This window comes from Rhyacophila brunnea, unplaced genomic scaffold (genome assembly GCF_057557595.1).
Source record: "Rhyacophila brunnea isolate RB1 unplaced genomic scaffold, BYU_Rbru_1.0 scaffold_17, whole genome shotgun sequence".
Taxonomy (NCBI): Eukaryota; Metazoa; Arthropoda; class Insecta; order Trichoptera; family Rhyacophilidae; genus Rhyacophila; species Rhyacophila brunnea.
Window position 1 is genome coordinate 22,000,547 of NW_028232827.1, and position 17,818 is coordinate 22,018,364.

The following is a 17,818-nucleotide window of genomic DNA, read 5'->3' on the forward strand; positions in this document are numbered from 1 at the left end:
TTTTCCTATCTGGACCTTAATATTTTTCGGATAAGTAGGGGTTCTTTATGTTTCGAGAAAATGTTCAAAGGGTTCAAACACAAAAGGTTGCGAATCACTGATCCACATGTTATCCATCCACACACATCCCAACATCCATTGTGGTGTATACCGTAGCGTAATAAACGAGAAACGCTTTTCGAAACCGTACTGGGAGCGTCCCACAAAGCGTGTACTTTCCAAGGGTCGAGACCTCAGTTGTTAACGACGTGCACTAGAATGTGTAGATTCCATTATTAGTTACCTACCTAATTCGGTCGAGCATAGACGAGTAGAGAAATTCTCTCATCGAATGACTCAACTAACATTCAAATAATTGTCGCTCGTCGAAATCAAGTCGCAATGTGCGATGGGCCCGACTGAAGGCCAGAACAAGTTGAGAAGTTCTTCTTTTACGCCAGTGAAATTGACAAAATTACCGTGTGATAGAAATCGTCCAACGAATGGGGCTTGATAACCCTCGACGACAATTGAATAACCCCTTAACGATGAAATAAAGTGATAAGCTCAAGCTTGTGTGTACAGCACTACAGATTTTAAATTAGTAACAACTTTACGGAATTCATTCATCCAACACTAACTAAATTTGCTTAATGATGTTTATAAAATATTCATTTCATTAAGCGCGTACTAAGCACGTTTGGCTCATGAAAACGTCAAGCCGAAATTTAGCGCCAGTTTTGGCAGGCCCAGAGATCAAATAATTTCAAATTGAAAATCGAACGGATGCAGATGGCGCTTTGATGTCGACGAACTTTGGCGGGAATAATCACAAAAGCGAACGAAACGGCCAATAATGGTCGTCACAAAGGGCGGGAAATTGGAAACGTCACGACATTGTCGGCGTTAATTTCCCCGGAAAAAAAATAACCGAGGTTTCAATTATTATTTTAACAGGCAACATTATTATTCAAAACGAGGATTATAATTAGCAGGCATCCGGGCCAAGGGCATCTTAATTTGGATAAGAAACAACGTGGCGAAAGAAGGATCACAGTTTTGATGATGGATAAGAACTGTTTATGGTGGATCAAACGAAATCTTTCAACAGTTCGGCTTTGGAATTCGGAAATTTAAACATTTGGGTTTTAGGTCAAGTTTACAATTAGTATTATTCACGTCAACACATCACATTTGAATTATTATTTATATAAACATAAGTCAGAGGCGGGTTTAGGCACGTGAATTCCTGAAACTCTGACAGGTTTGTGCCACCCTTAAGCAGACTTACAATGCCGCCTTATTCATTTTTAGCTTCAAATTGTCTGAAAATTGTTAAGATACCTACTTATGTAAGTTACTATTTATTTTCTGCTATCTTCAGAGCTGTTGTGTCCCGATTACGGGGCCATTCGATATAATTGGCATGTTATTTAAATGTAGTAATTAAAAAGTAATTAAATGCTCCGCAGTGAATCGATCGATTGAACAAATACACACATATAACATCTAAAGGTTTACATACTGAAGGTATGGAGTCACCTTTTTGTCAGGATTTTTGAAGCGACCGCATCATTTGCTTCATCGAAAACTGCCACTGCTCTCAAAGGTTGTAATACTTACAGTCGTTTCATTTGCATTGTGCAACGCATGGCCTGCCTAGCCCCACGGGATGTCACTGACGTGACGTATAATTGAAAAAGACTTAGGAATAGTTTTGATATCAACACATTCATCACATAGGTACCTGTTTACAACAGATATGTATGAAAAAAAATATAAGGATTTTATTACCAATATTGTAAATGATACATAATAATATATAAAACGTATTACGTGATTGATGACGTACCTGAATCCAACGCTTCTGTCGTTTTCGTCGTCAGAAGACACGTCTCTGTCGCTGGCGGAGCCCCAGGACTCGTCTCTGGAGGGGGGCTCTCGCTTGGGGGCCCGCAGCGACCGCCTGCCCTCCCCGCCGCGGTCGCCCCATGTGCTGCCCCCACCGGTGCCTCCGCCACCCTGGAGCCGCGGCTCATCTGCGGACAAAAATATACACAATTTAATGAATGTTTTCAATGCATAGTCACTATAATGATGTGTAACTTCAGCTTTATGAAGCAAATTGTGATACAATGGTACAGTCTTCAAAATACGTAATATGTATTTAAATTATTTAACGTTTGGTCTCAGGCTTTCGTACATGGATAATGTACCGAGGGAGTCGATCAACAATTTCATTAAAAAAAACCTACCCGATCAAGTTAACTAAATGTAGTTAGTACTGCATAATATCATGTTTTATGTCATTTAAGGCGAATCCTCTACCCACCAGATACACCTAGCGGAAAATACTAAGCTTGAATTTTAAGACATTTTTTTGATAATTTACAATTTAAACTGTATTAATTAATAAGTATGTATCTGAATATACATTAAAAAGATTTTTTTATTATTTTAAGTTAAAGATAAACTTACGATTTTAAAAAAATGTTATAAAATTTGCATTTTGTAAAGGATCCCATCTTATTTTATGGTCATATTTATTATTAAAATTTAGTTTATTAAGTTTTCTATAATGTCATGAGGAGATTTTTGACTAATTCATGGTTTTAATATTTTAATATTTATTTAAAAAAAAAAAAAAGATATCGATTTTTATAAAAATATAAATGTGTATAACTTGAAATCCTTTTTATTTATATCATAACATGAGCTTACACATACACACATAAGTAATGGGGTTTGCAGTCTCGGGATCCTGGTCGATTTGTAATCTCGAAATACCAGTAGGTAAAAAATATTTGAATGCCGGGATTTTGGGTTTTAGTTAATAGTTTTTTTTAATGATTTTTAACAAAGAAAAACATATTTTTGTCAATAAAAGGTTCCAGAAAGATAATATGTAAGTATTATTAATTTCAAATCTCACGAAATTGCAAAGGGCTATTAAATAAGAAATGGCATTATTTGTTTGCTTATACGAGTACCTATACAAAATTTAAAAAATTAATTATACCTATCGTGATCCAGGGATTTGAATATTCTGTTCGAGATTTCAATCCCTATCGCATACTAATTACGTATTGTGCAGCTTTAAAATCTTATAAATTGCTAATCGACTTCATAGTTTTATTATATTGCATGTCAAAGCTAAGCACAATATTGCAGTTCGAACAAAGCCCAACAAAACATTAACAATAAACAATAATATGAAAAACAGGCGTCCATTACCTGGGAGCGATAAATTAATCGACTTTCGATTGCATTAAAACACGAAACCAAACTATCCCACTAATTCACGACATTACTATAATAAATATCGGAATTATGCAACTATATTAAATTGACATTCCTTGCGTTATTAATAACGCCATAATGGCGGCATTGAATTATATGACACCTGCAGCGCCACGGAAAATAAGCGGTCGTTTCGTTAAGCTTGTATTCCAGGTCGATAGGTACCTATCGATATCGTCGATATTTTTCATACACACATCCGACAGTAGAAAAGCTTGCTAGTAACAAATACCTCACGCAAGGGTAAACCTTTTTTGAATATTACCCATCATCTATTTGATTTAAATAATTTAAATTTAAACAGATATCCACCAGACAAAGATTTAATATTACACATTAATATCAGAGCTTTTTTCTACCAGTGCAATTTGGATACTGTAACTGTAATATCTGTATGTTGTTTTCATGTTTATAAAGGTGGGTTACAAAGTACCTACTAGTTCACAAAAGGTAACCGTATCTTAGTGGCTTTCACGTAAGAAATTTTAAAAACCTTACGATTATTATGTATTTTTTGGGCATCCGCTGCCCCCCGCCATTAATCACCTTTACGTTTATCCACAGAACAGATTAAACAATATAATTCAGATATGCTATACCCCAATATACCACACTTTGAAGCAGGGTTTTGAATGTGTGAGTATCCTATGAAAATGAAACACAAATTATAGACGTGCATATAACTTATTGGGGAGTGTTTTGAGTTGTCATCTTACCCCCGTTAATATATTATATTCAGACGGTTGCGTTTAGATGTGTAATGTGATATTATATGGGTCTCTATTAATGAAACACGCGTCGGTATAGTGCGTGTTGTAACCTTCAAATGCACCAATATTGAATGAGCGTCAGTGCATAAACCCAAAGCAGTTGTCATGTTACATGTTACTCCACACCCGTTAGGTATTTTTCAGTTTCCATTAATTCTGTGTTTCCTGCTTGAACGCACTCGCCAAATTTTCTAACATAGTTTTTGCCGTACCTACCTGCTAAATGAAGGGTGTAGAAATTACGTACGATTTTAATTAGCAACTATATATACGATAGATTACCATTTATTATACTTCTACCATTTATTTATTGTGACCGTGTAACCATCCCAAAACGTCAAGGAAAAAATGAGATCAAACGAAGACAGCCTGAAGCCAATATTATATTTATTGGATACTAGCATGCTTACACGCTGAGCTACTGGCATGTATATCAAGGGCTAGATATGTTAAGATATAATATTTTAATATGTAGGCATGAACATAATATCCCATAGTCAATATTGCAACAGAATAATGTGTGAAACGGAAAACTGTCTAGTTAAGAGGATTACATTTTTATGCTCAGTGAAATTGAGAAATTCCGTTATGCGCAGCTGATAGAACCGTTAAATTATTGAAAGTTTATATTTACTATTCTTTATTATGAGATTATTCAACGTTGCCATGTTAACCATGGTTTGGCCAAACATGGTTCGAAATTAATAAGTTTTACATAAACGTCATAAACGGACGTCTGAATAGTATCTTCAAGAGTGAACTACCATTATGTCTAGAAGCGTAGGGTATACAACCAATGTGTGCTTCCCGTGCTGCGAGTAGTGGACTCTCAACACGAGAGATGTCCAAAGGCTAAGAGTCGCACAGCGAGGCATGGAGAGGTGTATGTTGGGCATCACGCGAAAGGACCGTAAGATAAACGAATGGGTTAGGAAGCAGACAGGAGTACGCGATGTAATAGACGTTGCCAAATAGCTGAAATCGAGATGGGCGGGGAACATTGCTCGCCGAAAGGACGGCCGCTGGACAAATGCCCAAGGGGCACGAAACGGCCACAAGGTCGCCCTAAAGTTGGTAAAGTTCGGCGGAAATACGTGGCAGCGAATGACACAGGACCGAGAGAGTTGGAAGAAGCTTGGGGAGGCCTTCATCCAGCAGTGGATTAACCCCGACTGATGATGATGACATAAACGTCATCTTCTATGTATTGGGACCTTAGTGAGGGATATAATACACAAAACACGATTATAATATTTTATTTAGTTCACAAATAAATCACACTAAAAAGATAATGATAATTAATAAATAAATTATATATCGTTTCAATGAAATCTCGGGTCTCAAAAAATATACATAAATGAGTATGTATAAAAGTATATGAATATTTTTGAAACTCAAATTTAATAAACTGTACGCTGCATGTACTAACTTACCTGAAATCGAAATTTCCTGAGGCCAGGCGTGGAGCTTTTGCGCTGCGGCGTGCTTTTTAAGAACGAGTCGATCTTTTATAATCGGGCGTTCATTAATCGAAACTAAGTTGTGAAATGCTTGTCATAGTAACTATCGAATGTTTTATTATTATCTGATAATCGATATTTTGTAATCTATCTAAATGTAACGTAAACCATAATGTTTATATTATAATATATTGGTCACAGTGGCGGTCGGTGGTTACAATTCTTTTCGTTGACAGTGCACTTGAAAAACGTATATTATTCACGCGTGAATTAAATATACGTAAATAATAAGAGTTTTTTTTTTAACAATCAACACAAATAATAAGTTGAGACTTGTTTGAACGATAATATCCAAAACACACTAAATTATACCCATATCTTCAAAATTCCTTGGAATGGATGACATTAATGCAGGGTGGCATTAATGTTGACGTTTTCAAACGAACGAGAGAGGACCGAAAAGTTCTGCATAGTATCAAAACAAGAAATCCACAGTACCTCGGTCACATTATGAAAGAATAATAGTACAGCGGCCCCCAACATATTATACAAGTTATAGTTACCAGTTACAAAAAAATCTTTTAGTCTTTTTCGTATTCGTCCACTATTGAGAATCACTTTTTTCAAATATCCTCGTTATAGGTAGGTACATAGATCTACTAAAGCTTTTGAGATCTTGTGTTTGATCAGACCAAACTAATAAAATAACAATTGATTGCATCATTCTTTTCGTGGTTTACTTTATGGAGATATTAAAGGTTTAATTTAAGCCCTTGTGTCAAATAAGTCGGTTATATCAGGGTCGAATTGACACTTGAAGAGGCACGGGGCTAAAACGTATTAAAAACGGTGCTTAAAGTTTCTTTATGGATGTTTTTGATTTTTAAGGGCCTATTGGTAAATCCGGCTCTGGGTTATATCTCCAGCAAATGTTTGAACAACGAGTTTTGTATCCGATTATAAGAATAATGGTAAGTATTTTTTTAAGTTATTACAGCTATTGGATATTATGTTAAACAACGTTTACATATTTTACAATGTAAATGTAATGTAATTCGTATACACAAGGCATTAATAAGAAAAATGTATTAACTTGTGTAAGTTAAAGCAATAGTTAGTAATTCAGTGAAAACGCAAAATAACCATTAAACAGCGGGGCATCAGAAAGACGCATTCATTAAAATATAATCATACAATTTAATTGACAGTGCAAGACTTTCAAGATAAGATGAAACCGCATTATTAAGTAGTTAATTCTGAATCCAATAATTTACGACAGTAATCACAGCGTTTATTGAGAGTTATTTATGATGAAGTTATACTATTTGAGTAAGTAGAACGGCGGTTACGACCTTAACATTTGAGTATGGTTTTTTGTGGCATTGAAAAGTGACAATTATTTATTAATGAGGTTGTTAGAATATGTGACAATAGTTGTATCACATGCGAAAATAAATATAACATTATTTTATTTTTGTAAAATCCTTTCTCATTCATAAAACTAAGTTATAAAAGATGTAAATATGAAGAAAAAAAAACATTTTTTGCCGCGATCTTGGTATTTCATTGGCTTACAATTATTATAACATATCAAGTTTAACATTAACTATTAACTATTTAATACATGTCTTAACTCATACAGCGCTGACGACACAGCTGTCGTGTCGGCATTAGATATAATTAACATGTTATTTAAATGTGGTAATTAAATATTAATTAACTAGTCCGCAGAGAAAATTAATATTATTTACCACTATCTTGGTAATTTATGAAATTTTAATTGCAAAATGTTAAGTTTAACTTTGAATTAATATTTACCATCGTCACACAAATGTCCAAACTGAAAATCAATTAAATAAGACTCTTGTCCGTATGCATGCTTTCTAATTTTGTGTTCCCTGATGCTTTCATATTATAATAGTGCATATTTCGTAAATTTTTCCGAGCTATGCCGACGGAATAAGCTCAAGAAAATTAAATGTATAGTATAATAGAAAACCACTGGAGTTATAACATACCAAATTCAATACTAGTACGTATATATAAATATATAGTCTGTTCGCATCATCATGGATGCACCAATAAAAATAAAACAATAAGGAATTCTACTACCTATGCATATTCATGGGAATCCGGAAAAGTATTATTGATTTTGTCTCGTGCCAGCTTCCGACTACTTTTTGTGCGACTCGCGTTGGAAGTAGGTAGGTACGCGACAAAAATGACGGGGGATTCAAGTTCAATCACTAAAATTGTCACGTTACTATAACTAGCTAAAAACAAATATTTATCACAACATAGAATTCACCATAATAGAATAGTAAGTATAAAATTGTGATTCGCACCGTGAGTGTAAAACCGAGGCATCTGCAAATTTTTCGATTTCGAGATTAAACACAAAACAACTGCAAAAGTCGTGAACTTGATAATGTAAAAGTGAAGTAACTGAAAGAACATGCAATATAATGTAGATATAAACCAAATATTATGTTTTTTTAGAAACTCTATATCTCCTCACAAAACGAAGACTTGAAACGCTAATATATCTAAAATATATCTTTTGCAGTTGCCTTGGTTTTACACTCACGGTGCGAATGTTAGATAAACTGTGTAAATGAAACACATGCGATATTTAGTTGTACGATACGACTAAAATCTTTTCGGTCCTGATCTGTCTTCAGAGCAAGACTCTGTCGTCTCCTTCATTTGATTCGTGTCCACCTAGTAGAAATCCAGTTACGACTGACTCTCGGAAGGTTGTCTGTTTCTTATGTTAGGTGCGCGATAATTCATTTCATTCATACTACGAGTACTAATGAACGGCCATGTTTTGGTTTAAGTTTTTAAGGAATGAATTCATTAGTAGATACATTTGACCTTCTTTGCGAATGTTTTACAAGAGACAAATGACGTAGAATTAACTAAATTTTAGTTTAGTTTTTTAATTGTACGAGGGTGGGTCAATAAGTCCTTAGAAAAGCCGACAGGTGGCGCGACTAGTACTGTAAGCGGTTTGTTTTCATGCAGCGGCACTACCGATTCAGTATGCTGCGAAGTTTCAATCAGATTGGTCGGGTTGTTGTGTGTTTCTCGTACATTTAAAAAAAAAATTTGCTTGTGGAAAATGGAAAAATGGAAAATGGAAAAAATTGAGTTTAGAGCTGTTATTAAACATTTTAATATAAAAGGGTTAACAGCAAAGGAAATAAAAAATGAGTTGGATTTAGTTCACGGCATATCTGCTCCTTCACTTGCAACTATGTATAACTGGTTAAATGAATTTAAACGTGGTCGTACATCAACAAAGGATGAACCACGCTCAGGACGTCCTGTAGAGGTGACTACACCAGAAATGATCAATAAAATCCACGATATGGTGTTAAGTGACCGAAGATTAAAGTTGAGTGAGATAATTGAGGTTACAGGGATCTCAAAAGGTAGCGTCATTTCTATTTTACATGACAAATTGGGCATGAAAAAAATTTCTGCAAGATGGGTGCCGCGTTTGCTCACAGTCGACAATAAACGCAATAGGGTGGTGGCCTCTAAAGCCCTGTTGTCGCTCATGCAACGCAATCCGGATGAATTTTTTCGTCGCTTTGTGACTGTAGATGAAACATGGATACACCACTATACTCCCGAGACGAAAGAACAGTCAAAGCAGTGGATTGCGAAAGGCGAACCATGTCCAAAGAAGGCGAAAACCGTAAAATCAGCTGGTAAGGTTATGGCTACTGTATTTTGGGATGCACGTGGAATTATTTTCGTTGACTATTTGGAAAAAGGAAAAACAATAACAGGGGATTATTATGCATCTTTATTGGACCAGCTAAAAAACAAAATTGAAGAAAAACGGCCTCATTTAAACAGGAAAAAAATCCTCTTTCATCAGGACAATGCCCGTGTTCACACATGTTTACGATCAATGGCTAAAATTGAAGAATTGAAGTTCGAATTGGTCGACCACCCACCGTATTCGCCAGATTTAGCCCCCAGTGACTTTTTCCTTTTCCCAAACTTAAAAAAATGGCTAAGTGGACAACGTTTTTTTTTCAAATGAAGAAGTCATCGATCGGACAAATGCTTATTTTGAGGACCTTCCGAAAACTTATTTTTCTGACGGTTTAAAAAAAATTGAGAAACGTCTAACCATGTGTATTGAGCTCCAAGGAGATTATGTTGAGAAATAAAAAAAAAATACAAAAATAAAAACTGTTTTAATGCTTTTTTCTAAGGAATTATTGACCCACCCTCGTATATATAAATGTTTATTAAATTTGAACATCTCTGTCTGTTTGTAGGTATCTATATTCTATAGTGTGGTTGTGGAGTATGAATCTTAAATAATGGACGTGGTCGGATCGGTTGATCTCAGACATAATTAAGTGCCATGTCGTCGCTATAGGATTTGTTTCCCGAATATCCATTTTTGTCGAAATCGACATTTTAATACAGTTCAATTTCTTTTATCGAACTCTACCGAAATCATTTATAAAAACAATATATTTTTATCTAGGAACAGAGATATTTTTTTGAAAAACCCGAATACGCCATGTTAAGTTACAATTACTCCGTGTTGTTCTCCCGAATGTCCAACTATTCGTACCTGAATATCCAAGTTAATTTCGGTCGAAATAAATCTCTGGCTCAGTTTTTATTTCCCGAATATGACTTTTAGCCAATCAAACCGCGCTGACGCCGTGCATCTCGCTCCCACATTCACGCTGTCCAGCTCTAAAACAATCACGCCCACTTTCATATTTTTCGGCCGTCCGGAATGATCTTTCAAATTTCGTCTTATTGATATTGTTTTTAAAGTTACTATTGTTTTAATAGTGAATTCATCAAATTTGAAGAGATCATTTATAGCTGATACATCACCAGTTCGCCCTGAACTTATAGTAAAGTTTTGGAAGTGAGTATTTTAACCTAAATAACTGCATTTTGTTTTGATAAATGACACAAAATCCCAACGGTTATATGAATTCTACAGTGTGACCCGGCAACTACTATGACGTAAAAAATAATTATTATTTCAAATTATTATTAATTAAACATTGTTTGTCTTTATTTTACTTTTAATCTAGGTATTTCTATGAAAATAAAGGCGATGCTATTATTTATTTTTGAATGCGCTGATAGTTAATTTAATTTAATATGTATGTTAGTAACTATTTATTTGGTAAATATTATATACTTAGGATATTGTTACCTACCTAATATTAGCAGCCAATGGTAATTAATTTATAGATGCTAATATTTTGTATTGTCATTCCAATAGTAAATATATAATATTTATTTGGTGGTTTGTAATAAGTTTAATTGTTAATTATAGAAATATATAGATATAATAATATACATAGTTTTTTTTTTTTTTTGGAAAAAGTATTAATATAAAATTGTTAGCAAGTACGAGTAAGTACCATCATAAAATATTGGAGAAATCCGTGACGTCGGTTAGTAATTGAAGTAGTAGATACCTACTTTTATTTAATAAACCAAAACCGATCGCCGATAGTCGCTTGATTTTGAAGAATACTGATGAGCAGGTATTAAAAGGCCAATAGTTAAAGTTTGTCGTCATAAGTATGTCACCTCGTAGCATAGTGGATAATTTGTGGACTGGGTCGTAAACCCAGGAGATGCAGGGACGATTCCTGCCGGGTGTCTTACTTTTTTCAAAAAGATTTTTTCTATTGGTTATAATATATTTTCTCAGAATGGTACATTCTTAATTAATTAGAATGGTACATTTTTAATTAATTAGAATGGTACATTCTTAAATCTTGTGAATTATTCGTTGAATAAAAAAAAAAGATTATTAAAAACTATTTTATTACTTATTACGAAAACAACCGAAAAAAGCGAATGCCGCATGTTATTATTACCTACGAACTTGGGTTATTACGATCATTAGGTATTTAAATAGTAAAAGTAATCATTAACAATTATCGTGTAAATAAATATAACATTTGAGGTGCGTACTTTTTGACCACTCAGTAATCCGTGGGCCGTGCAGCAATACGCTACGGTCTTAAGTCCCGAACGTCCTTGTTTTGTCCCGAATATCCATAATTCTGAGAGAGCGCTAAAAAATTCCCGAATATCCACAACGAGTACTTGTAAATAAAACGCATTTTCTGTGCATTTACTGATTTATACCAGTATATTATTCTTGGAATCTTTTCTTAGATAATGTTGCAATCATACAGTGTAGAAAAAATGATTGATACATCTACTGATATTTCATAATACGACAATGAAATTTGTTTTTCGTCTCCTGAAAAATTGACATTTGGTCTATTCGGGAAACAAATCCTATAGCGACGATGTGTATAAGGATGTAATATAGTTAATCGTATGGATGGTAAAATGGAGCTAAAAAGTTTGTTTTACTATATTATTGATTGCTCCATATATTTTAAATAGTACCTAGATTTTAGTATTTAGTATTAAGTCGTATTTATTGCAGGCCTACGTTACACTCTTAATGAGTAACTCAGAATGTGAATTGTTAGATGTAGGGAATCCAATCCCGGGATCCCGAATCCCGGGATCCCGAGCTATTTTCGATACCTATGAATCCCGGGATTGGTAAACATAATCCCGGGATTTCGGGATTGATTTTTGTCTTGATTGATTGATTGATTGATCAATTTTTATGGAAAATAAAATAAAAGCGAAATATAACAGAAAAAATACTTTTGATAAAAAATAACTACATTAGAAATAAACTGAGTTTGAATGAAGTTTGATTTATACCCATGTGTAGGTTGCCGATTCATTTTATTTTTTTCACATAAATTATTAAAAATGGAAAGATTGGAAAAAAACAATGCTCTGCACTTTTAACAAAGTAATTCCACCATGATATCATACGTTTTACAGCAGTTTCATATTTGGCTGACTAATTAGATTTATGAAACGGAAAGGCCATAAGTACGCCATGATTATTTCCTTTACTATTTTAAATCTCGCTAATCCATTTATTAAGTCTTTATTATCAGAAACAGCAATATCCTATTAAATTCACATTATTATTTATATTACAATATTATTTACTCCAATAAACTTGTGTATTTCCAAGATTGAACGTAAATAATAAATGTCTTAAATAGTATAAATTATACTAGATTTATCTTTGATCGATTTTATCAATGTTATTTGTAAATATAAAAATGTTATATTAACAATTGAAAAGATGCCAATCCCGGGACCAGTCCCGGGATCCCGGGATTGTCAAATTGTAATCCCGAAATCCCGGGATCAGAATTTTGGCTCGGGATTGGATTCCCTAGCCGTGACTAAAGCAAACTATAATAGATAAAAAATATTATTCTATCTATAAAATAGCCAAAGTTATGTATGATTTAATTGCATAATTTTAGATATTTTATAGATAGACGAGAACTTTTTGATCATTATCTATCATGGCTAGGTTTAATTGAATTTGAAAAACTAACCAATGCCAGTCTTATTTCAATGGAAACAAATACGTATGACTGACAAAGTTTAATGTGCACTATGTATGGCGGATTTTAACAGCCTACCTCCACCATTCGCCAATGCAACATAACATACGTATACATAGGTACACAAATGTATACATGTGTTTTATGAAGAATTAGAAGGGAGTGGAATATAATACGAGAGAGAATCAGTTATTGACACTAGAAAAATAATCTGAAAATACTAAAATACAATTTTCCATAGTACCATCCAGAACATTAACAATTTATACAGTAAATAAAGACGCAATTAATTCAAATTATCCCTGTTATCTGCCAAATAAAAATGGAGATTATTATTACTACCTACCGTATTAATATTACATCACGGGTTAAACGAGCCACTGAATTACGTAACCCCAGAACGTAATATCTTCAACAAGGGGTGTATTGGGCCGGCGGAACACCGAACGAAATCCCAGTACGTATATCAGTCCAAAATTTATTTTTACGTTTTACTCAATGAATTACAATAAACATGCAAATCGTATAGATTCAAAAATAATTACAATTAAGTATATTAATTTCTGCCTGTATTTTTTTATTACATTTGTATCGCTATCCGAGCCGTTCAATATTTACGGATAATCCATTTTTATGTATACACTTTGTTACAATGTTTACGTATAATTTTATTTTCTGGGCCGATTTAAAACCACTAATCCGCCTCTGTCTACAACCCTTTCATCTCGGTTGATCGCCGCCGTTCTCATTTTATCTACCCGAGTAAAATATTTTACGTCTTTCATCACAATTTTATCAGAATCTACGCGAAAGGTCAATGCTAAGCAATGAGGCAAGCAGCTTTAGAAACAAAACCAGAAAAGTTCGAGGGATCCATTACCAAAGATTGATGAATTCTATTCTCATTCTGTAATATGAATATATTTTTTTATATATTCTATCGTTAGAAACAAAGTCAGAAAAATACTCACGAGTTCATATAAAACTTTGCTTGGTTTGGTTCGTTATAATTATAATATAAATTTATTTTAGAAACAATGATAGCAAACTCTACATGAAGTCGTGCATGACGTTGTTATTTTAGAATATTTCGTTCGTAGAATGGGGTTGTTTTATAGGTGATGATAGGAAACAAAATATATTAAAGTGATGAAATTATGCGGAAAAATAAAAGAAAATGTAAAAAATCGGCCAGTTAATAAAAACTCTATTATGATTGATGAGCTTTTCTTATGCGAAATTGTAAAAGCAAAATTATAAAAAAAAATTATGTTTATATTCTATCATGTTACGTACTATGGAGTAGGTAGAAAAGAATTTTCAGTTTTTAAGAGTTTTCTTTTAATATTCAGGACATAATTTTCGTATGGGATCAAGAATATAAGTTTCAGCGTTGTATTTTATTACAAACCGCTATTAACAACTCTCAATTACAATATTATCAAAGTAATCAGGAAAGGGTTGCGGATACGGTAGACCTCGATGGTTGAATTAATCACGAAGATACGCTTTACAGGACTGGTAGATGTGTTCCGGATGTCGCCAGAGTGCGACATTCCGTACCATTGTTGCACAATCTCAAGGTTCTGCCGCCGTGGCCGGCTCTCCTGCAGAGGTGCTACAGAAGCGATATACGTGCTACAGGTCTGGCATGGCGATGGACCGAGAGAAGTGGGGCGACCTTCCGCTTACCCTATGCCCCAACACTTGGGCGTGACTGGGTGAAGTTGTAGTAATTAAGTAAGTCTAAAATCACTACTTTTTAGGACTGCCAAAAGAAAATTTAGTTGTTTCTATCGGATTTTTTTAGAGGTATAGCGCTTTAAAATGAAATAAAACACATACGAATCGTGGTATTGGCTTTACTGGAAAGAAAATTTTATACTATTAGTGTTTAAATTACACCCACGATGGCCGAGTGGCTTAAATGCCGGCCTATAGAGTCGAGGGTCCCAGGTTCGAATCCTGGGTCTGGCAAGTACACATATTGTTTTTCAATTTGTGTATGAGTCAGAGTATGGACCTAATAGGTTGAGCAAGTGGCTGACATCCATTTCTCGTAAAATGAAAAATCTGTCAATACAAACCTCCACTCTGTGGAGGCCCATATGATCCTATTAGGATCGGATATGGTCGAAAGAAGTGTTTAAATATGATTTCGGGCATATGCACTGGCTCGAAAAAAGCGCAATCTAGAAGTCCGTTTATCGACCACTTTGTATAATGTACCTAATATCATCATCGTCAGTCGGGGTCGATGCAGTCACTGATGGATGAAGGGCACCCCAGTTCCTTCCACCCTACATCGTTCCTAGTTATTCGCTGCCACGCACATCCAACTGTTTTTTTTTTATGAGTAGAACCTTTGGAATAAGTATAGTTAAGTAAAATTACATAATATTATTTATGGAGATGCTCCGCATATAAAGCATGTATGGACGGCACGCCACTGGTATCAGTTCAGAGTCAGTTCAAGTCAAAATCAAAACTACTAATCGATAGTTGAAAAAATACACGTTGGAATATAATATAAGTTACGAATACGTAGTACCTAGTATGTTATTTTATTCAAAACACGTAAATAACGTTAGTTTGACAATACAAAGAAAATAAATAAAATTGAATAAAAGTAAAAGGTAATTTTTACTCGTATGACCCATCACGAGAAATTTAACACTGCTTGCAGTACCGTTAGATTATTTATTGCATTGTTAGGTACTTTATTGAATTGTCAAAAAAAAAACAATATTGAGATGAAATTATGAAACAAGTCTTCATGATAAAATGTTAAGGTCAAGTGTGCGAGGAAATGTATTTTCGATAACAGAATTATAGGCAATAAACTCGTTTTACTCGGTTCCTTTTATTTATTTCTCGTATTGCCTGTTTTATTTTTAATGCCGTGTCCAAATGATACAAGGTGCAAGTTGCAAACATATATCACCAATTAAGTTTTTAATGACTTTAAGTAGTTGTTAATAAATTGATAATATTACTAAAATGCTGCGCACCTAACATGTTAGTGCCAAATTCTAATCAGAACAAGTTGGAATCTGGGAAGATCCACAATAAATAGTGTTGGTTTGCTGCAAGTTGCAACACCGCGTGGTACATGTGTTACGCCGAATGATCATGAATTAGACAAAATATCTGGAGAGTGCGTGAAATCGGCAGTAATTTTTCTGCCTACTTCATGTCTTGGACACATTAGATAGTAGCGCTACGGTGGTATTTTTTGCAACTAAACTAAATGTATCAAATGCTCATGGATTGGTCAAAATGTACATTTATATTATCTATGGTCAAAATATGTGATCGCGCTCCGTGGTGTTTTTTGGAACTAAACAAATGTGTCAAATGTCATTGATTTGAATGACGTTCATATCCATTTACTATGCGCAAAAAAAAAAATGTTGACAGCCATACCGTGGCGAATTCATGTACTCAGCAGAAAAATTACCTAATTCATGAATAAGGCAACAGGCTTGACTATTACATGAATTAGCCAAAATTTTGCCCATTTCATGTAATAGTCAATTTCGCACATTCGGTGTAACACATGCATCGCTTCGCTTTTAAACAAATAAACTCATCGGAAGTAAGAAACTAGCCAAGTTTTAAGATATTAGAATATTATACTGAGAGAAAACTTAAATGACGAATAGCCAATGAAAAAATACTGATACGTTACCAAAGTTGAAAAGTTCTTAGGCTGCAGACACACGGCATTGCAGTGGACGTTGGTCGTTGGCAATATACTGAAAAAACCTAAATACCTAAACAAACGAGCCGACTATGAAAAATCTGCGGCCCGCGGCAAAATATTTCTCTTCTAAATTGAGGAACAGAAATCTACTGATATTTTGTTGAATCTACTGAAATTTTTTTCCACATTCTACTGAAATTTCAAATTTTGACTTGGCAACACTGTACCTCGGCACGAATATACCCGAATTTGTATCGAGGCGTATTTCACATCCATTTATGCAACTTAAATTTTCGCCGTATTACGAATTTACTAATTATTGTAGATAACCGCCGATTGCTGCTGATAACCGACTTGTGTATGCAATAGCTTCCGTGTTAATTTGGACCAATGAAAATAACGGAAGCGTGCTAAAGTGTTAACTGTTAAGAATAGCTGCGCAGGCTCAACTGGTCGTATGATGGTACGGCTTGGTACACAGGTACCATTGTGAAGATTTTCAACTGAGTACACTAGCTACGCTCTGGCCCTACTACACAACTCATTGGGTGGTTTCACCATACATACAAAATTGTATTTTAAATATTATGTTAGTATCTAATTTTTCTACTTCACGACTTCAATTCTGCACCAAATAATTACCAGATAACGCATTGTTTATATTTTTAACGTTAATTTCAACTTGGATTGATTGCTAGAAATATTATTTTCACGTATGTCGCAAGTTATGTCGATTATTGGAGTCAGAGCACTAGATATATTTTAATGTGCTTGAAACATAACTTCTACCTACATTACAACAAGGGCACACATTACAAATTCTCGTTCTAATTGTTTTTATAGGATTTGGTTACGGGTATACGCAGAGGAGAAAGCAATATATTTTTATCATAACTCTGCTAACATGTCCACACGAGCAAATAATATTTAGATGCTGTATGTATATAATGCAGTGTTCATTATTATATCATATCTTATTATTTATAGTTATTTAGCCACTATTTAATATTCCAGTTATATATACATAGCTGTAAATTAAGTTTTGTTTTTCTTTGAATGTTGGAAGTCAATATTACCTACAATTTTTAGGTTAAAAGTTGTACGTATCTATCCGATATCAGCTGTAGGTAT

At 34.1% G+C, this 17,818-nt stretch overlaps 1 protein-coding gene across 6 annotated transcripts in view; it reads right to left on the reverse strand.

Moving 5' to 3' along the window:
* LOC147073836 (rho guanine nucleotide exchange factor 10-like protein) overlaps positions 1-17,818 on the reverse strand; it is a 532,434-nt gene that overhangs the window by 64,652 nt on the left and 449,964 nt on the right. For all 6 annotated transcript variants that reach the window (XM_085944723.1, XM_085944728.1, XM_085944726.1 and 3 more), the window contains one exon: positions 1,832-2,018. In XM_085944723.1, the coding sequence (XP_085800849.1) occupies positions 1,832-2,018 (187 nt within the window). The remainder of the gene's footprint in view (positions 1-1,831; positions 2,019-17,818) is intronic.